The 18,444-nt window shown below is 45.7% G+C and overlaps 8 protein-coding genes across 8 annotated transcripts; 3 read left to right on the top strand and 5 right to left on the bottom strand.

The window, feature by feature from the left end:
- Positions 1 to 651: 651 nt before the first annotated feature.
- CCR75_004242 (uncharacterized protein) lies at positions 652 to 1,629 on the bottom strand (the record flags this gene model as incomplete). Its single annotated transcript, XM_067962329.1, has 3 exons — positions 652 to 1,161; positions 1,221 to 1,314; positions 1,376 to 1,629. 3 exons carry the CDS (start codon positions 1,627 to 1,629, stop codon positions 751 to 753), a joined length of 759 nt encoding a protein of 252 aa, XP_067820222.1. The 3' UTR covers positions 652 to 750.
- A 234-nt stretch (positions 1,630 to 1,863) lies between these two features.
- On the top strand, positions 1,864 to 7,514 carry CCR75_004240 (uncharacterized protein). Its single transcript, XM_067962327.1, has 6 exons — positions 1,864 to 3,029; positions 3,115 to 6,190; positions 6,271 to 6,364; positions 6,425 to 6,862; positions 6,936 to 7,019; positions 7,096 to 7,514. The coding sequence occupies exons 2-6, from the start codon at positions 5,940 to 5,942 to the stop codon at positions 7,186 to 7,188; spliced, it is 960 nt and encodes a 319-aa protein (XP_067820220.1). The 5' UTR covers positions 1,864 to 3,029; positions 3,115 to 5,939; the 3' UTR covers positions 7,189 to 7,514.
- Positions 2,978 to 5,835, bottom strand: CCR75_004241 (uncharacterized protein; the record flags this gene model as incomplete). The annotated part of the gene is made up of 3 exons (XM_067962328.1): positions 2,978 to 3,050; positions 3,125 to 5,629; positions 5,705 to 5,835. The coding sequence occupies 3 exons, from the start codon at positions 5,833 to 5,835 to the stop codon at positions 2,978 to 2,980; spliced, it is 2,709 nt and encodes a 902-aa protein (XP_067820219.1).
- CCR75_004239 (uncharacterized protein) lies at positions 7,499 to 9,964 on the bottom strand. The gene is made up of 2 exons (XM_067962326.1): positions 9,695 to 9,964; positions 7,499 to 9,611 (listed from the first exon to the last, which is right to left on the bottom strand). Exons 1-2 carry the CDS (start codon positions 9,936 to 9,938, stop codon positions 8,419 to 8,421), a joined length of 1,437 nt encoding a protein of 478 aa, XP_067820464.1. The 5' UTR covers positions 9,939 to 9,964; the 3' UTR covers positions 7,499 to 8,418.
- Positions 9,965 to 11,084: 1,120 nt separating this feature from the next.
- Positions 11,085 to 13,400, top strand: CCR75_004238 (uncharacterized protein; the record flags this gene model as incomplete). The annotated part of the gene is made up of 1 exon (XM_067962325.1): positions 11,085 to 13,400. One exon carries the CDS (start codon positions 11,085 to 11,087, stop codon positions 13,398 to 13,400), a length of 2,316 nt encoding a protein of 771 aa, XP_067820463.1.
- CCR75_004237 (uncharacterized protein) lies at positions 11,102 to 15,007 on the bottom strand (the record flags this gene model as incomplete). Its single annotated transcript, XM_067962324.1, has 4 exons — positions 11,102 to 14,253; positions 14,322 to 14,452; positions 14,510 to 14,624; positions 14,702 to 15,007. The coding sequence occupies 4 exons, from the start codon at positions 15,005 to 15,007 to the stop codon at positions 13,516 to 13,518; spliced, it is 1,290 nt and encodes a 429-aa protein (XP_067820471.1). The 3' UTR covers positions 11,102 to 13,515.
- Positions 15,008 to 15,025: 18 nt separating this feature from the next.
- CCR75_004236 (uncharacterized protein) lies at positions 15,026 to 16,566 on the top strand (the record flags this gene model as incomplete). Its single annotated transcript, XM_067962323.1, has 4 exons — positions 15,026 to 15,039; positions 15,125 to 15,284; positions 15,343 to 15,411; positions 15,484 to 16,566. 4 exons carry the CDS (start codon positions 15,026 to 15,028, stop codon positions 16,564 to 16,566), a joined length of 1,326 nt encoding a protein of 441 aa, XP_067820470.1.
- A 169-nt stretch (positions 16,567 to 16,735) lies between these two features.
- On the bottom strand, positions 16,736 to 17,050 carry CCR75_004235 (uncharacterized protein; the record flags this gene model as incomplete). The annotated part of the gene is made up of 1 exon (XM_067962322.1): positions 16,736 to 17,050. One exon carries the CDS (start codon positions 17,048 to 17,050, stop codon positions 16,736 to 16,738), a length of 315 nt encoding a protein of 104 aa, XP_067820469.1.
- Between the last annotated feature and the right edge of the window lie 1,394 nt (positions 17,051 to 18,444).

Here is an 18,444-nt window from a genome sequence, read left to right on the forward strand (position 1 = left end):
GTAGAGCGTGGCCGCATTACGTGCCCGTCTACACTTATTCACAGTACTTAGTGTGTTGGGTGAGGTCGCTAACGCGCCCACCACAACTACCTCACTGTACGCAATAGAAGCAGGTTAAACCGCGTCCTCGCTGTGCTAGGGTGTGTGTCTAAGTAGAGCGTGGCCGCATTACGACGTGCCCGCCTACAGTGTGTCTAAGTAGAGCGTGGCCGCATAACGACGTGCCCACCTACAGTATTCGTGAACTGAGATGTTCACCTCGTCCAACCCGCGGAGATCGTGGACCGATCACGACGATGCAAAATTTAAATAATAATTATTTTATTCAGTTAACAGACGATTGAACGCAAGAAAAATGCCTTTAATAGTTTTTTTGGATAACGGATGCGCAACAGCTATCGCATCATATGAGACACGGCCCTCTTATCCTTTACGACGTAAAAATTCTGAAATTAAAACTAAATTCAGTTTATAATAAGGCCTGATCAATTACACCCGTAAGTTATGGCGTTACTTAACGCGATTCGAGGTCGGTTGCTATTGCCAAGTTTTAGTGTACGGTACAAAGAGCTGCCATTTGCCTTCTTACGCAAAAGAAAATAAGGGTACGTGAAAAAACAAATGAGCAAAATCGCTAAAAAGAACGAATACTTCAAATAAAACGCAAATTTCGGTTATAAATGGCGTTATTTACACGGCAAAAACAAATGGCCCAAAGCGTTGCAAGCCATTTTTTCCTTGCTCCTGCAACTACTTTCCTGGATTCTGCTCAAAATTAATATTGTATGACCCCGTCGCGGGATCTTGCACCATCTTAAAGTTGTCAGTGCTTAGTCCAAACTTGCCCAAAATCGTGTTGCCAAATCCTTTGAGCTTGTCAAGCATTTCGGCCTTCATTTTTTCCTGACGCTCGTGCACAATCTTCTGGAGTCGTTCGTGGCTCTTGACCGCCGCTGGCACCGTCGGATCAATCTTTAGCACAGCGTCAAAATCCGCTAAGGCCTCCTCCAGCTTGTCCAGCTTCTCATATGCTTCGGCTCGCCGCAATAGAGCTTTCACATACGTTGGTGATAGCGTAACGGCTTGAGTACAATCGTCAATCGACTCCTCTGTCCGTCCAAGGCGCAGAAGACACGCTGCTCGGTTGCTAAAGTAGACAGCCTAATGACGTAAACGTTAATTTCCAGATCCATAACGCAAACTTGTTATTGAAAACGCACCCGATTGTATGCATACTCTTCCTCACTGGGACAGAGCTTTAGTGCAGTGGTGTAGCACTCGATTGCGTCGAGGTAGCTACCACGCGTAAAGAATCTAATATTCAATTCCACGTATCAGCAAGTACAACTTCCATCGAACAACATAGAAGACGTACTTGTTGCCAAGTTCCTTTGCACTTGATGCTTTCTTAACTGTCTCAGTCTTGCCTTTACTGTCACCTTTCTCCTCCTCTGGTGCATTCTCACTCGCGTCATCGTATTTTACACTGAGCACAAGGCGCTCGAGTTGCTCCTCCAGTGATTCTTCTACTTTTTCTTCTAATGCTACTGGATGATAACTCTCGACACCCTTGGACTCTGTCGCAGGGTAGTGCGTCTCCTCTTCTAGCACCTCAAATCGAGATTCCATGTTTCTTGCGAAAATATATTTTGAAATGATGCAAGAAATATTCTCGAAGAATAAATGACCGTCACATTCGATATTGAACCTATTTAAAAGAATGTTCAATCCTGCAACTTGGAGTCCGCACCAGACGCTTCCTGCTCACACGAAGCCCATCTCGAGCCTCTCGTTCTCGTCTAATGAGGAGCTTCTAGCGTCTTCCTGTGTGTCTAAAGTGCCTTAATATCCGTGTAACCAATTGCATTATTCCTAACGCCTTTTCCTTGCCAGCGGCGGATTCCTCGATCAAAATCTGGCGCTTGACAGCTTCGAATGAGCTCGAGACGTCGTCAAAAACGACATTATATGGACACGAAGCTGGCGTATCGGCAGTATGCTGGTCTCCAGACTACCGCCATGTAGCGTCCGCCTCGGACGACCGTACAGCACGGCTGTGGGATGTAGAGACAGCCAAGACGTTAGCCACACTAGGTGCAACTCACCGAAGCTTAGACGCTGCGCTAACAATCCCATTGTCACTACTAGAGCATTCCACTACAACTCTCGAGCTTGAAAAGGACAATTCTAGCAGCGGACATCGATCAGCTGACCCCCCAGTGGAGTCGCATACAGGCTCTGTAAGCTGTGTCGCCTTTAATCCCCAGGGGTCCCTAGTCGCCACGGGCTCGCATGACGAAAGCGTGCGGCTGTGGGACGTTCGTAGTGGCCGCAAGATTGCAGTTATTGAGGCCCATCAGGAGCCTGTCGTTAGCGTGGTCTTTCATCCCACTGACGGCTCGCTCTTGGTTACAGGGGGGTACGATGGCATGGTACGAGTGTGGGATGTAGCGTCCCGTCAGTGTTTGCGTACGATATTATCCGAGCCCGCCGCCCCTGTGGGGAGTGCTACATTCACGCCTAATGGACGCTACGTGCTCAGCTCAACGCTCGATGGAACGTTACGGCTGTGGGACTACATGCGAGATCTCTGCGTCCGGACGTACAGCGGCCACGTGAACCGCAAATTTAGCATGCAATGTGCTTTTTTAAAGCATCCAAACACGTCGCAGCCATTAGTAGTTTGCGGATCCGAGGATCATCGCATATTCATGTGGGACATTAGTACGCAAGAAGTGGCGTCGGTCTTAACGGGGCACAACCATCCAGTGCTTGCGCTAGCGACGCATTCTACTCGGAATTTCATGGCATCAGGTTCATTTCGGGACATTAAGTTGTGGTCGCTTCGTGGTAAAACGAATCAAGGTCAGAGCACAACTGCGGACAATTGATATATACGAGACACGAGTGGATATTTTGAGTATAGTCGGGGTTTTAGACAATGTATCATGTGCTTGACGATGGTATTGTGCTGCAATTAATGGATCTTGGGCATCTGCATCTTGCTAAGGTTTTTAAGGTAACTAAGGGTATACTGATTATCGTCGCAGCTATAGGACACGAAAAGAATCAGCAACAAATTAGCACATGTGACAATCTTTTCAAGTCCAAGAGAGGCACGTACATTGTTGCAAGGTCCTGCAAATGACGTGCAATGCTTTTCTGCAGAGATCGTAGCGTTGGGAGGCACGTGGCACTGCTGGCAGGATCATCTCGTAGAGTCTGACCGTGGGAATTCAGCACAGCAAGACTCCACTGGAGATAGAACTCGAGGTGCGGACTTCTTTCCATCCGTTTTGCAAGAAGCTGCAGCAATCGCTGCAGATACAATTCACCACGCAACGTTTGCGCCACGAGTGGGATGCTTTCGACTGGAACACCTTCCACGCATCGCGCAATCAGTGGCTCTTCATTCAGATGCAATGCCATGATTAACGCACGAGAATACGCGCGATGTTCGAGTGCCTGTGTAATGCTGTCGGGTGTAATCTCTTCGTCCAGCTCGAATGGATCAAACGCTAGCGTCTCGTCTAGACTATAGATTAGCAAACCTTCTGTGGTCGCGGCAGCCCACGCACGTCCAGTTGGGGAGAATACAACAGCCTTGGACAGCACCTCAATGTTCTTACGTCGACTACCAGGATCAACTGCTCGCTTCGCTCCCACGAGATCATCTCCTCCGTTCATTCGTGATTTTTCCGAATCATCCAAATGTGCATCCAATTCCCTTTTGCTAAGACCACTGTCGGTCAAATTTTTACTATTGAGCTCTTCCAAAATGCCATCCAGTGACAAGTTGTGCGAGATTTGAAACTTTTTCAACAAAATCTGAGGCTGCACGGCATAGATACACACGAATTTCGAGCGTCCACCTGCCAGAAGAAGCGAGCCATCTGCTGAGTAACAAACACTCGTAAAGTGCTTGGTGAGCTGATTGCTAGCTGCTGTGATAAGGTCGGTATCCTTTCGTCCACCCGCAATGTCGCGCTTTCCGTCAATTGAACCAATTTGTTCGCCTTCTTTGACGTCCCAGATATTAATCACACCATTGAGTGTCGTAGAAGCAAGCTGTTTGCCATCTGGTCGAAACGCGACCGCCAAGACGTCCGTGGGATGAGCTAGCGGTTCAATAAAGCTCTTTTTACTAGCAAACAGGTTCCAGAGACGAATTGTATGGTCCCACGATGCAGACGCTAAGATGGGCTCCGCAGAAGACGAAGGCGAAAACGATAGAGACGTCACAGGTCCCGTGTGGCCACTTAAAACGTCCGTCAGACGTCCAGTCTGCAGCGACCAGACGTACACGTTAAACGGGTCCATGGATCCAGCACATACAACTTGACCACTTGGATCCAGAGCTAAAGAAAGGAATTGCGTGGGTTCTGGGGTCGTGAGGACACGAAAGTTCTTGTAGCGATTGAGATCGAATGCACGGATGGTGCCATCAAGAGACGCACTCAAGACCGCTTGACCAGACGGAGCGAATTGCACCGCCGTGACAGGAGCCGAGTGTTCTGTAAACGTCACGTAGCAAAAGCCACTACTGGTATCCCAGAGCTTCAGTTTTGCATCATCGGCACCAGTAGCAAGAAGACGTCCGTCTGGTGAGTAGCTCGCGGTATTCAGGTCAAAGTAGTGCCCTTGCTGCTTGAGGACGTAGGTTTCCGAACGCCACTCCCACACAAGTAATTGGCCAAGTTTACGCGACGCAAAGGCTAACCATTCGCCAGTGGCATTAACCGCAACGGTCTCGAGCTCATTTTGCGTGACACTGAGCGTATGAATGTTGACGAAAGCGGGCAACTCGTACAGACCAAACGTGCCATTGCCAAACCCGACAACAAGAAGACCCGTGGACGCGTGAAACGTACAGCAGAGCACCTTGGCATAGTCCATCTTGAATACGTGCTTTTGACACGTATACCACTTCGTCGCACGAGCAATGTCAGGAATTGGATCCAACGCTTGCGATAATTTGCGTTTCCGATTCTGGCCACCCGCTTCCTCCTTTCGATTTTCGTTGCCGTCGGTCTTGTCGCTGGCATCGCTTTGGTCTTCCACTTGGTCTTTGCTCTCATTCAAAGAATGAATTTCGTTTTCTAGGAGCTTGTATTTCCACTGAAACGCGCCACCATCGCGCCCAACGGTGAAAATCGATTGATCATCTTGCGCAAAGAAGGCCCCGACAACTACATCGCGATGTCCTGAGAGTGTCAAAGGTTTGAAATTTTCATACGGATTGACCGAGAACACACGGGCGGAAAGATCTTCTGCTCCTGTGACAAAGAATTTTCCATCGTGTGACCACGAAACGCACGTGACATTGGCATAATGTCCAGTGTACGTGCGATGCAGTACGAATGGAGCAAATTCACGCACAAGACCAGGGGTGCGCCAGAGTTGCACCTTGTTTCCAATTGCAACTGCAATAAATTCATCCTTGGGGCTAAAATTCAAAGCTTGTACAGGATGCTGAAAGTGAAAACGGTAGAGCACGACCCCACGTTTTAAATTAACCAATAGACAGCGACCGTCTTCATCAACAGCTAGTAGCAACCGTGAATCGTGTGAAATTGCGACTTGCTCGACGTTTTTCCGCGCTTCAAAGGCAAATGTTCGGGATGTATTGCTACACGCAAATAATGGAAAAGCATGGGAATAAGAGGAGGGGATTGTTCATTCGGTACTATTATTAAATACGTACTTAATTAGATCAAATTGCGTAATGCGATTTCCTACAGGACTGAGCACTGAGTTGCCGTCGGGTGTAAAGATGACGTTGCCTTGCGTGTAGACGCTGCCACAGAGGTGCTGGAACTGGTACGCGAACTTCATCAAGCTTTACAGTGAATTGATTGGTAGCCAATAATTGTGCTATATATCGAATAATTACATCCAATCACAGTCGTTTATTTATATTATCTGAATCGCACTCGACCATGGCTTCGAAGGCTGGAGCTACCAGCATAATGTCGACGTTTCTAGGCCTTCTGCGCAACTACCGCGAGCCAGTGACGGATGCAGAAGTGCGCGACTATTTCCAGGCAAAAAGCGGAAGTGGATACGAGCAGCTGCCGGATGTTATTAATGCGCTGCTGACGGAGGGCAAGATTAAAATTTTCACGAAAGGCAGCGTGCTTTCGTACGGTATCGTAGATGCCGAAGAAGCTGAACGCGTTCGCGGGCTTACGTACGTTTAAAGTGCGTGGATTGGCTTCAAGCTGGCGAATTGAGGTGTATTTCACAAGCATCTGCGTTGGTTCTGAGCAGGTTAGAGCAGCGATTAGTATTGCAAGAGATTGAGCGAGCTGGCAACCAGGGCATCTGGACGAGAGACATCAAGTCACATACGAATATCCCGCAGGTTGTTTTGTTCATCTTGATCATCGCTCAATGGAGATTTAGACTAATGGTTTGAGTGTAGCAAATTGTAGCCAAGACATTGCGCCTATTGGAAACGCGGCATCTTGTAAAGTCGGTCAAGTCCATTAGCAGCAAAAACAAGAAGCTGTATATGCTATTTGATCTCGGTAAATTGCTTTCTTTTAAAGTCATTTTTCCTTTATTTTGTAAACAAACACTGCCTCTTTCAATTGAAATAGTGCCCTCGACGGAGATCACGGGGGGTCCGTGGTACAATGAACAGGAATTTGACCACGTGTTTATTGATACGCTTAGCACATTTGTGTACGAAGTGATTAAAGCTTCCGGAATGAGTACATTGAACGCTATTACCGACAAGGTCCACGCATCCGGCATCTCAAAGGTCGCACTCGGTCCTGAAGAGATTTGCTCCATTATTCAGACACTTATGTACGACGGTCGCATTGAAGAAGTGCGCTCTGTGCGTCTCACGCCTGGTGTACGTCTTTACAATAGCATTTTAATAAGTGATTGAGCGAGCGTTAATGACATTACTTTCGGCTTGTTTGTAGGCATCTCATGAAATCCAGTATAAAATCTCGTCGCAAATCACGACTTTTAACCACTTGTCGGAAACCCCATGCGGTGTGTGTCCGGTGTGTATACGCTTGTGGATTTTTATGTTGAGAATGAAATTTAGTGTTGAAATGTGGTTTTGTTTTTGCCTCGCAGGTGTATGAGCAATGTCAAGAAGGAAATGTCATTTCACCACGTTCGTGTCTGTACATGAATAAGTGGCTTGGCCTGAAAGAGCATGACTTTTAGCTCTATTTTTAAGAAAAATAAAGTATCGTGATAGAGTCTTTTTTAAATTTATAGCTCCAATGCGATTCTTCGCTAAAAACAACAATACGATTTTTTGAGCTCTTATGGTGCCAAAAATGCAAAAATCACTTCCTGTATTAGAGCAATTCGACATTCTCAAGCTGTTATTTAAATCCAACCGTGTCTGAGGCACCATCTGTCAGCAGCGGTAAATTCTGCGCTTCCTCTTCTGATGAAATAAATTCAAACAGCGGCAAGGATCAAAGCAAACGCACCGTGACAACTTCCAAGTCGTCACAGTATCAACAAATCTCTGCCGGAATCCCCAGCTGCCATATTAGCGTTTCTCTCGGCCGCTATAAAAAAGCGCAAACGATTATCCGGCGCCATGCGGATGCGTAATTTTCTATGCGTACACCCGGATGTGGCAAGTCATTTGCCGACAGCGCGCATTTACGGGATCATATTGTGGTCCACATGGGTGAAAGACACTTCATTAATTTATATGCCAGAGAGCGTTTGCAAGAGCGTCGACTTGCACGAGCACCGTCGCATTCATACTGGCGAAAAGCCGCATGTTTGTGCCGTTTTCCGGCTGCAATAAACGTTACGCGTCTCGATCAGCCGTTCGCTTTCATCGCTTAAATCACTTTCCAAACGATCCAGTGTCTAAAAATCGTCAAAATTTGATAGCATGTGTGAACGAAAACGAGGGCTTTGTATCACGAGCAATGGCTCAAAGGTGTTCGTGTCATGCACTCTCAAATTCGCGTCACGAGGAGCGTCGGGAGACGAAAAACGCAACCAATTTTCGCTCAAGATGATTTTTTGAGTGAAAGCAAGTTTCTTTACAATACACTTCGAGCGCAACAAAATCAGATTGAAGTGTTAAAAGCTGAAGTGTTGCGACTTCAAAAGCCCGAATTCCATAGGGGGCAAATCCTGAACCTTCAAGAAAGAGTGCCATGCCTGAACGCCGAATCAACCGGTCGAAGTTTGCAAATTTGCCAACACGCAAACGCCATTGGCAACGGCGGCATCAAAGCGGGCGGCCATACGCGTGTTTCAGTTGCCCTGCCACCCATGGAAAACCCCTTAAAACGCGTGAAAATCTCAAAGCACCCCATTATCATTTTGTATTTGCATTAAAAGAAAAAAAATCATTCCCAAAATCTATTGGCAAAAAAAATTTATACCGATAACACCTGCGTACAACTACCGTAAACTCTATTACGTCGTACACGCCTGGCCTTCCGAGCCATCCGCAGGAACGTACCAGCAGTGCTTCGTAGCCGCACCGCCGGCCTTTGTCTCCTCCATATTGGAGCCAAAAGACCACGAATCGTCTGCAGTGTGGTACTGCAACTTTAACCACTCCGTCGATGCGTCAATCGAGAAAAAGCCGTACTCGTCCCCCGAGTACGTCCACACATTCTTCGCATACGCTTCGGCATACGCCGTCAAGCCACTTGCGGCTTCCATTTGGATGCCACCACCCGCGCCATTTTCGATAAAATGCATCCCAAGAGACTCGGAATAATCGTGTTTTTCCCCGTGGGTGTGGCCATAGATCCACGCATGGATCCCCAATCCTTGCAACACGTCAAACCACTCTTTCATTCCTGCTTCGTCATAGTGTGCATGGGGACTATAGTGGCTATTGACAATTTTCCAAGTTGCAGTGGACGTGGCCGCTTTTTCGGCCAATTGTTTTCGCGAATCAGCCCCCCATTCTTCGAACTTAGCAAAACAGGCATCGTACATTTCATTGTTGCCACCGGCACAATATTTGTGGCCACGGGACACTCCTTTGCAGGCATTTTTAATTCCTTTCGAGTAACCAAAACATTGGCAACACACTTGCATAGCTGCGTGGACATCGGCGTCCCCAGTGTCGACATTAAAGATGTCAATACTCACGCCCGAGTCTTTATCTTCAATCGTATGAACGTAGAAATGGTCTTTCAGAATCCAGCGATTGTCGTTTGGACTCACGTACTCTTGTTGCCACTTGAATTTATTCTCAAGACCTGCAACTAATTCGTCTGCGTCGTTGCATTCGACCGTTTGTTTTCCATCGGAACACACGAAACTCGCACCACCGTAGTCGTGATTGCCCGCGACGTTAATAAACGGAATTGTTGCGATATTGTCGCCATTGTATTTCTTCTCAAACGTCGTGGTGAAGCGAGTGTCGCGATCCGCTTCACTGTCAATGCCCGTCCAGTAGAAATTGTCACCGTGGCCGAGGATACACTGGGGTTTCACATCCACGGCCCCAGCGTGCGTGTTCATAATACTGGCAACAACGTCCATTGCATTAACGTCATATTTATTATAGGTTTTTGCGCGCGTGCAGCAAGAATCTTGATAAATCGTTGTTCCCCAATCCCCAAGAGCAAAAGCACAGAGGGTGAACTTGGCTACATTCGGCAACAAACACCATAAAATAATCCTAAATTAGAAAACAAAGCAAAAGTTACAATTAATTGAAATCCCAACGTACCCGAAGTCGGATCAGATGTGATTAATGGGCCACCACTGGACTTGGTGGTATTTGACCGAATACCCGACTTGGAGGAATTAGTTGCGCGAGATAGGGGTGTATCCGAGTTTGCGCTTGTAGGATTCGACGATTCATTGGTCGCTTCGCTGCTGCTTGATGAAGTAGCCACTAGGATGCCGGCGATTACACCAATGGCGGCGATGGCAACCACTACCCCGATAATTAAAACCTTCTTGGACACCATGGATGAATCAGGCAATGTAGTTGCACTCTAAATCGAGTATCGATTGCTTAGCACAATCGGAAATGGAGCTCTCAAAGAGGAGAGGTCTGCCTACCTGCCTATCCCAGATGCTATCGTCTGACTCTTCATAGTCTAGCAAAGTGTCGATATAAGAGTCCCACTGCAGGTTGCTATTCTTAATTTAAAAATAGTCTGAAAAAAAAAGCTATAAGAAATTGTAAACGAGAGGTCTTATTGCAAATGCGGATCAAGAAATAGGAGATTCGTCTAATGTGAAGTATCAGCGGATATTCGTAGAAAAGGAATTGACAATTATTCTAATTCAGAACTCGGATGGAGGGGTCCACAAATCCCGTTGTTTTCTATCACACCTTCTTCAGCAAAACGGGCTAGGTTTATTCTTTTTCCGGAGAGTCTGTCTATACCGTATAAATCCGACGGAATTCAGATAAAAATAAAGAGCGAATAGCCAGCCGCCGATTCAAAAAGTGCGTGTCAATCCATTAGATTTGTTTTCTTGTCAGCGAAGGAAAAATAATGAAAAATCCACCTTCCAAACCTATGGTGGCTCTCTAAAGCAATTTTATCATCTCGGATGGCGCCAGGTGGCTCACGTCGATCTTATAATACCAATTTTGCTTTAATCCTCGTCGGTAATTTTGCTCGTAGTTTTAGGAACCATCAAATATCATTCGAAATTGTGGCCACCAATAGCCCCACCGCAAATTAATTGGTGGTAAGATTTATGGTCTGTCCGGTAATCCATTTTCCATCCTAAAGATTTTCAGCACGTTGTCACGGCAAGCCAACAAGGCTACAATCTATGCCAAACTCTTTGATCAAAGTCTTACTTTGCCATTCGACAATGCCATCTCAAAGTGCCCTTTATAAATGACCCATTGTATCCTGCAGAATCTCTAAATTAACTTTATGTGCATGTATAAACCCTACAAGTTGAGAAACACAATTTTTATCAATCCGATTCATTTATTGACAAACACACCCAATGAATTAAAATTGGAACCTTTTCAAAGCAAAAATGTTCTTTTGCTCCCTACAAGAGCCAAAAACAATCTGCGACGTGTGACACGCAGTCTGCGAGATCTCATACTTTTGCCATTTCCTCCAAGCCAATCATTCATCGACATGACCTCAATCGAAGAGGTGGCATTAGCTCGCAACTTACTCTCGTCCGTCCTCGCTATAGCTCTTCCAAGTGGTCTACCCACAAACGTTGCCGCCTTAAAAGCCTTTTCAATCCAGCAAAAAACTCTGTGCGACGCTTTTGAGCGCCATAATGTCTTTGGAATCGTCACGGACGGCAAAGCACTGATGAAATGGCAAACCAGACTACTAGATCTCGTGAATGGCCTCGCTCCAGCGCGTCGCATTGGATGGGAATTGTTTTCTTTCACAATGCGTCAAAGTCCCTTTGAACGTCTGGAATCGCTCTGTCCCACGCTCTTGGAACACGCCGTGAAAGCATTTAAACGACATCAATCCAATAAATCCGAAGACGAAGACACAGTCGAAACAACGTCTGCAGTCTGTAATGTTGTCCAAGTTCTTGTGCAACATATCAATCGAATGAATCCAGAGACACGTCGGGAAGCGTTAGACCTCCTTTCAAAGCTCCTTCCACCACTCGTGACTCGAATTGCCAGCAAGAACCAGCAATCCCCAGCATTCCTCGCACCATTTGAGCTCCTTCAAACCGTGTTAATCGTCTCACCTACGTCCGTACGGCATCACATTCACAAGATCGAGACAGCGTGTATAACTGCTTTGTTCTCTAAAAGCACGTCCAACGACATGCTTCTATCCATAACAAACTGTTTCGCTCTCTTATCCAATGCTTCGGCATCACCACAACTTGTATGGACTCAAATGGCTCACAACGCTTTGAAAAGAGCTCACGAACATCTTGATGTCTTTGCTGGCAAATCCCCTGCAACGCTAACCATGGAACTTGAAACAGACACTAAATTATGGCCTCCAGACGTCCAGAACTCGAAATTACCACTCTATCAACGTGCCGAAAACACGCTTGTTCTCATGAAGCGAGCACTTGTATTTTTGCAGGAATTGCTACGTTGTTCCACGTCTTTTGAAAGCCATCACTTGATTTCGGAACGTGAAATCCAACAGGTTTTGCTTCCCATTCTTCACTTTTCTCGACGTGCGATTGGAATTCAAGCTCATGAAGTGGGTCGACACACGGGTGTGTCAGAAGATGGCGTTCGGCTTCCTCTTAGCGTGGTATACGCAATGCTCCCACGCGTCCATGTACAGGGACTTGATCTATTAAGTATCTTAATGGAATCTGCTGGACTGTGTGCTTTACGGCATGCTTCCAAGATCACGCGCGTGCTTTTGGTCGCGTTGGAAAGCTCTAAGAATGACGACGATCTAACGGCGTTGGCTCATACCATTGCAGTCTGTGTGCGTTCTTTAGGGGCCAGTACAGTGGAAAAACTTGGTGTGCCTTTGCTACACGCATTAATTGGGCGCTGCAAGCACAGTCTTGAGCAAACGACAAGAAAAGGTGGGAATGTCATGCCAGTAGCACCAACGACGTCACTAAAGGACGTGAAACACAAGAATATGAAGAGCAAGAAGCGAAAACGTCAAGCTGCGGCGGTTGCTACGATTGCTGCTTTAAATGGAAGCCACTTGAGTGCGTCACAAGCGCCTTTTGTATCGAGACGAGACGAGAAAGTCATGGCACAGACTTTAAACGCTGGATTGCTTGCAATTGCGGCGTGTATAAGTGTCTATGGAAGTTTATTGCCACAACACTGTCGTCACGAGGCCAGTGAATTAATACTTCGAGCAAGTACGTGCCGATATGTAAATTGGAACCTCGTAAACGAAGGAATGGATGCAGTGACCGTCGCTCTTCTCTCCGATGCCGTCACAGCTAACGAGTTTGGGGCGCATGGAACGAACTTATTGCAAGGATTGCATTCCTGGCAGCGGCGTCGTAGAAGCAGTGTTGCTTCGTCAGTAATGCAGCTAGTAGCGCTGAATGTTGGCGAAGCGCTGCTGCATCCACGTGGTCCACCCATGGTTATTACGATCCAGCAAGAAGGTACGAAAGACCTTGACACTTCCAGTTACAAGTCGACTTCCAAGCTTGAGTTCAAGACTCGTCTGAATTATGAAGAAGCGCTGGATTGGGAGGAAATGCCAAAAGTGGATCAAGAATGTAAGATGGAGAGGAATCAAGCATTAAATGAAGTTGGTGCGGTTACGGAAGAAGAAGACGAAGACGACGACATACCGGCTACTTTTTCGAATCGAATTGATAAAGAAGAAATACGAATGAATCAAGACGATACCACAGATCAAAAAGAAGACTTAACAACGACGTGGAATGAGAAAAAGGTTGCTACCGTCGACTCGGACGAGGAAGATGACTTTCCAGATATTGTTATCGATGACAATGATTCGAGTTTATGAGAAGAACGATTCAATCGAGACCTGATAGAGACTTGAATACGAATTCAGAAAAAGGTTTTGACCGATTGCTTTTTGTCCCATGTCAATTGTCTTCATCTGTTTTTTTTTTTTTCTTCTATGCGTAAAGACGCAATATATCCGAATTCTCACGTGTCTCGGTTGAAAGAAGCGGTAATTTCATGGACGCGTCGACACTTAGTAACATCTCGTTGATTTCCGTGTCCGAAATCGCTTTCTTTGCACGTTTCAATGAAGAATTGTCCGATAAGGAGGAGGTATGCTGCACTAAAAAAGCCACGCCAATGGCAATGAAAAGGATCGCGACGGCATACACGACTTTATCGATTGTCGAAATCGGAATGTCTTCGTTTTGATAAAACACGGCCCCTCCCACGACACTAAATGTAATCCAACAGGCTTGAAAAATTGGAAAAACCGTCATGATGTTTCCGAGCGCCGTTGCCATGTTGAGAAAATGCGTTTGTATGAGGATCGAGACAAACATGCCCCCTAGAAACATGTACGTTAAACCATACTGGAATTGATTCGCACCCTTGAGTGTGAGGGCAATCATAATGGCCGAACACTTTGCAAGCAGCACCGTCATGGCTCCGACAATGCCAGAGCAAATGGCGTAATAATACGATACGTGAGACCCATGTGTTGCCGCTTCTTCGACAGCTTGAGCCTCTTCAGCATTCGTCGAGTCAATTAAATCTCGTAATTCTTTGCTAATCGCGGATGGGTGGATGAGCCCAGATGGCAATTGCGCTGAAGACGTTGCAACTTGTAACACTTTGACTTCGACATCTAAAAGGCGCTGTTCTAGCCTTTGAAGACGCAGTTCAAATTCCTGAAAAATTATGTTTAATAGGTTTGATCTTTTTAATAGTTCTTAAAAAAAAAGAAAATCAAATGTACCTTCAGGAGTTTTTTCTGTCGTTTATTGGACCAGTATACTTGATTTTTGAGTCGGTTGGCAAGTGAACCTTTAATTGTGGCTAACATACTCACGGTACATACTCCCACACACGTGATATACACGACAAAGGCTGCAATAGTCAAGCATTAGGCCGTTAAGTTGACTAGTTACAACTGATCCTACTTACGTGTTCGAACAAATCGTAACTCGAGTTCCGGGAGCGGGTACTCGACATTTGGCTCGGCAATACATGCAATCATGATCACTCCAATAATTACAAATAATACGCCACCCACGTCTGTCTAGCATAAATCATTTTTTTTAGGTTAGAAATAAAATAGTAGTTAAATGCAACTTGAACGTAGAACTTTTGCCTCACCATGTATAACCTCTCTTTATTAATACACTGAGCTGTGACAACGTTTGCCACAAGTGTTGCACCGCCGCCTAGAGCAGCAACGAGGGATTGGGTCGCGAATCCAAAAGCCGCAAAGTCGCCCAAACTTCCAAAGATCACGAGTAGGAGGCCTATCCACCATACGGGACGACGGACGTACGGTCGACGCTTGTGTACAGGCTGCAACGCCTCGCTCGAATGTGAATATTTTTGTATATTGACCCCAAGGTTGGACACGATCGAGGCTACGATGGCCAGACTGGCACCGAAAGCCTCCCATGTCTGCATTTGGTAATTGAAAGAAGAATGACGGTAATAGGGTGAATTTTTCTTATTTGGGTCATTTTGAAAAGTGTACGTCGATTACGAAGTAACCTTTTTAGTGATAGTATTTTTCTCATATAGTATCCGACAATTTAAAAAAGGACAACTGCAACTTCTGTGGACTTTTTCATTGATTTATACCAAAGAAGCAACAATGAATCGATATAAAGTCACGAAGCAGCTTGGTGATGGCACGTACGGATCTGTACATAAGGCTATTAATCGACAGTCTGGAGAAGTGGTGCGTTGTTTGCATTTTGTGTAAAGAAAGAAGCGAGTTCACGGACGCTGTCGTTTAGGTCGCGATTAAGCAGATGAAGAATAAATATTACTCGTGGAATGAGTGTATGCAATTGCGAGAAGTGAATGTATGTGAGGGTCTACGATCGCATTGTGCCAATAAGTTATGAGCAATTTTAAATTATTAATTGATATGGCAGTCGCTTAAGAAATTAAATCACCCCAACATCATTAAGCTGAAGGAGGTCATCCGTGAGAACGACGAGCTTTTCCTCATCTTTGAATACATGGAATGTAATCTTTATGACATTATCATGCAACGCGATCGGCACTTTCCCGAATCGAAAATTCGAAATTTTATGTATCAAATGATGCAGGGATTGGCATTTATGCATCAACATCATTTTTTTCATCGAGATCTCAAGCCCGAGAATATTCTTGTCAAGGGGGATACGGTCAAAATTGCCGATTTTGGATTAGCAGAAAATATTCGGTCAAGACCTCCGTTTACTGACTATGTCTCGACGCGATGGTACCGAGCTCCAGAAGTATTGCTACGTTCGACGACGTACAATTCGCCCATTGACGCGTGGGCTATGGGCTGCATCATGGCCGAAATGTTCATGTTACGACCATTATTCCCCGGTAGTACCGAAGGCGATCAACTGTATAAAATTTCCTCAGTTTTAGGTAACCCGACGCATAGTGCGTGGTCAGAAGGGTTGCAACTCGCGGCGCAAAGAAATTATCTATTTCCACAATTTATACCGACATCATTAGCACACGTCATTCCTCATGCAAGTAAGGAAGCACTACAATTAATGACGGATTTGCTCAAGTACGATCCAAAGCAGCGCCCAACATCAAGTCAAGCTTTGCAGTATGCGTTCTTTTCAGTGCCTTTACATGTGACGAGCCCGCTGACAGAGTTTACAGGCGTTGAAAAATCAAAACAACACGACCGTGAGCAACCGAAAGAAAATTTAGCAACTTTCACCCCGCCTAAAATGGCAAAAAGTGGCATTAGACCATTACGACAAATGGCGATGGAAACTAATGAAAATTGCAATACGCGACGATCGGGCTTTCTTTCACCTGTATCATCGTGTGATATGTCGCGAAGATCTCAGCAACATGCAATTACAGCAGCAGGTAGCAGCGTTCTGATCCCAGTTTCTTACGATCTGGACAATGGCTACATGGGTGGTACTCGTGGGAGTGGCTACATGCGAGAAGCAAAAGACGCCCCAAATACGAATGGCTACATTCGACAGAGATTTTGAAGTTTTATAACGACGACCCGAGTCACGACTTTCATCGCTTAGGCTTTGATCGTTAATAAATTCATTCATAAAGAGCACACAAAAGTCGAGCACAAAATTTTATAAATTTCTTTTGATCCTCGTCTTTGAGGTCCGAGACACTTTTATACTGCGGTCCGATACGCATCGTCTATTGCGGCACCCCGGCACTGGCACCGGCCTGGTCCATAATTTCCTTCTCCACTTGCGCCATTTTTACGCCCAGCGAGCTGTAAGCCTCCATGTATTTGCCGGCACAGCGATCGATACAGCTCATTTCGCCAACATTAAGCTGGCCGTCAGTGTACTTGAATTTGCACTTTTGAAAGCACACGCGCGATAGACGCTCGAACAGATCAGCATAGGATGCCATTTCCACTTTTGCCATCATAAGCTGTGACTGCTTCGAAGGCTGCTGAGTCATGCCGGCATTTGCATTGCCGCCCATCAATCCGCCAAAGTTCATGGTGCCAATGGGTTTCTTTACAATCACTGAATGCGTTTAATATGCGCTTGAATAGGACTTGTCAATCCGCATTGAATAAAACACCCGAAATTGCTATTTGCAACTTTAAATCAAATGAAAATATCACCAGATAGGTTCTACACGTAATATTAATGAAATAAACGTTTAAGTACTCATAACAAATGCTTTTCTCTCAATTATTCCATTCAAATTGTATTATTAACTCAAAGCGCGACTCATACGAGATTTATTGTAACGGGCTAGAGTTGCCCTAATGTTTACACAGTCCTAAGGGGATGGTCAATTACTAAATAATAGTAATTAGACCCAACACTTGGGTGTGGTGCACATTTGTGACCAACCCTTGTGGATGTGATGCACATGGGTGCATTCACATTAGGAGGGATGACGCCCAGCGTCATCCATGATGACGGCTAGCGTCATCAGTTACGCGAGGTATCTATAAAGATACGCTCGCAATACATATTAAATGATATCTATAGAGATAACATTTTAATTGGTAAAAATAGGTATTTGTATTTAATTCTATTAAATATAAATCAGTCTGAAATTTACTACCTACTTGGTAAGTGCGCACGAGGAGACGGATTACCGCTCCCGTGACGTCACTTCACCAGAGTTCTTAGTGCGTTGGGTGAGGTCGCTACCGCGCCCACCACAACTACCTCACTGCACGCAAGAGAAGCAGGTTTAACCGCTTCCTCGCTGTGCTAGGGTGTGTGCTTGAGTAGAGCGTGGCCGCATTACGACGTGCCCGCCTACATTTATTCTGATATCTATGTACGATAGATTGAAGGTAAATAATCCAAGGAGCAGGATTTCTGAAAGTTTGTTGTTGTGTTGAGATCTTCGATAAGATGGCGTTCAACTCCTGCAATAAATTGACTTCGGCTCTGTACATTGACGGGGCACGCTGCAGATGAACGTCGGTGTCCCGTTTGATGACAACCACCGCCCGTCGGCTCCTTTCTCTTCCTGGAAGGCGCCCCTCCACGTAATCAAAGTTAAAAGGGTCTCGTCGCGTCGAGGTGATGTTGCTCGATCTTCCTCTCGTTTGAGTAACCTCTGGCTCTTCGAGGACTTGTGATGTTTGCTTATTTAAACAGCGTTGGTACCAATTGAAAAATCAAACGGAAAATTACCAATCGCCCAGAGATACCTATGATATCTTTTCCAGATCGTCCAAGACTGCCCCTTTCTGGGGTGAGGTAGGTTTCTGAAATGTCAGTAATACTTTGAAAATGACTGGCAAAGCGTCACCTGGGAGGCCTACATTTGGAGATCGTACTGAAGAAAGTTGATGAAGGTGCCAATGAACATCAAAATTACTCAATTCAAGTCTACTCTCGCTTGGGATGATCTGCCGCAACTCA

This window comes from Bremia lactucae, linkage group LG1, assembly GCF_004359215.1.
Source record: "Bremia lactucae strain SF5 linkage group LG1, whole genome shotgun sequence".
Classification (NCBI taxonomy): domain Eukaryota; phylum Oomycota; class Peronosporomycetes; order Peronosporales; family Peronosporaceae; genus Bremia; species Bremia lactucae.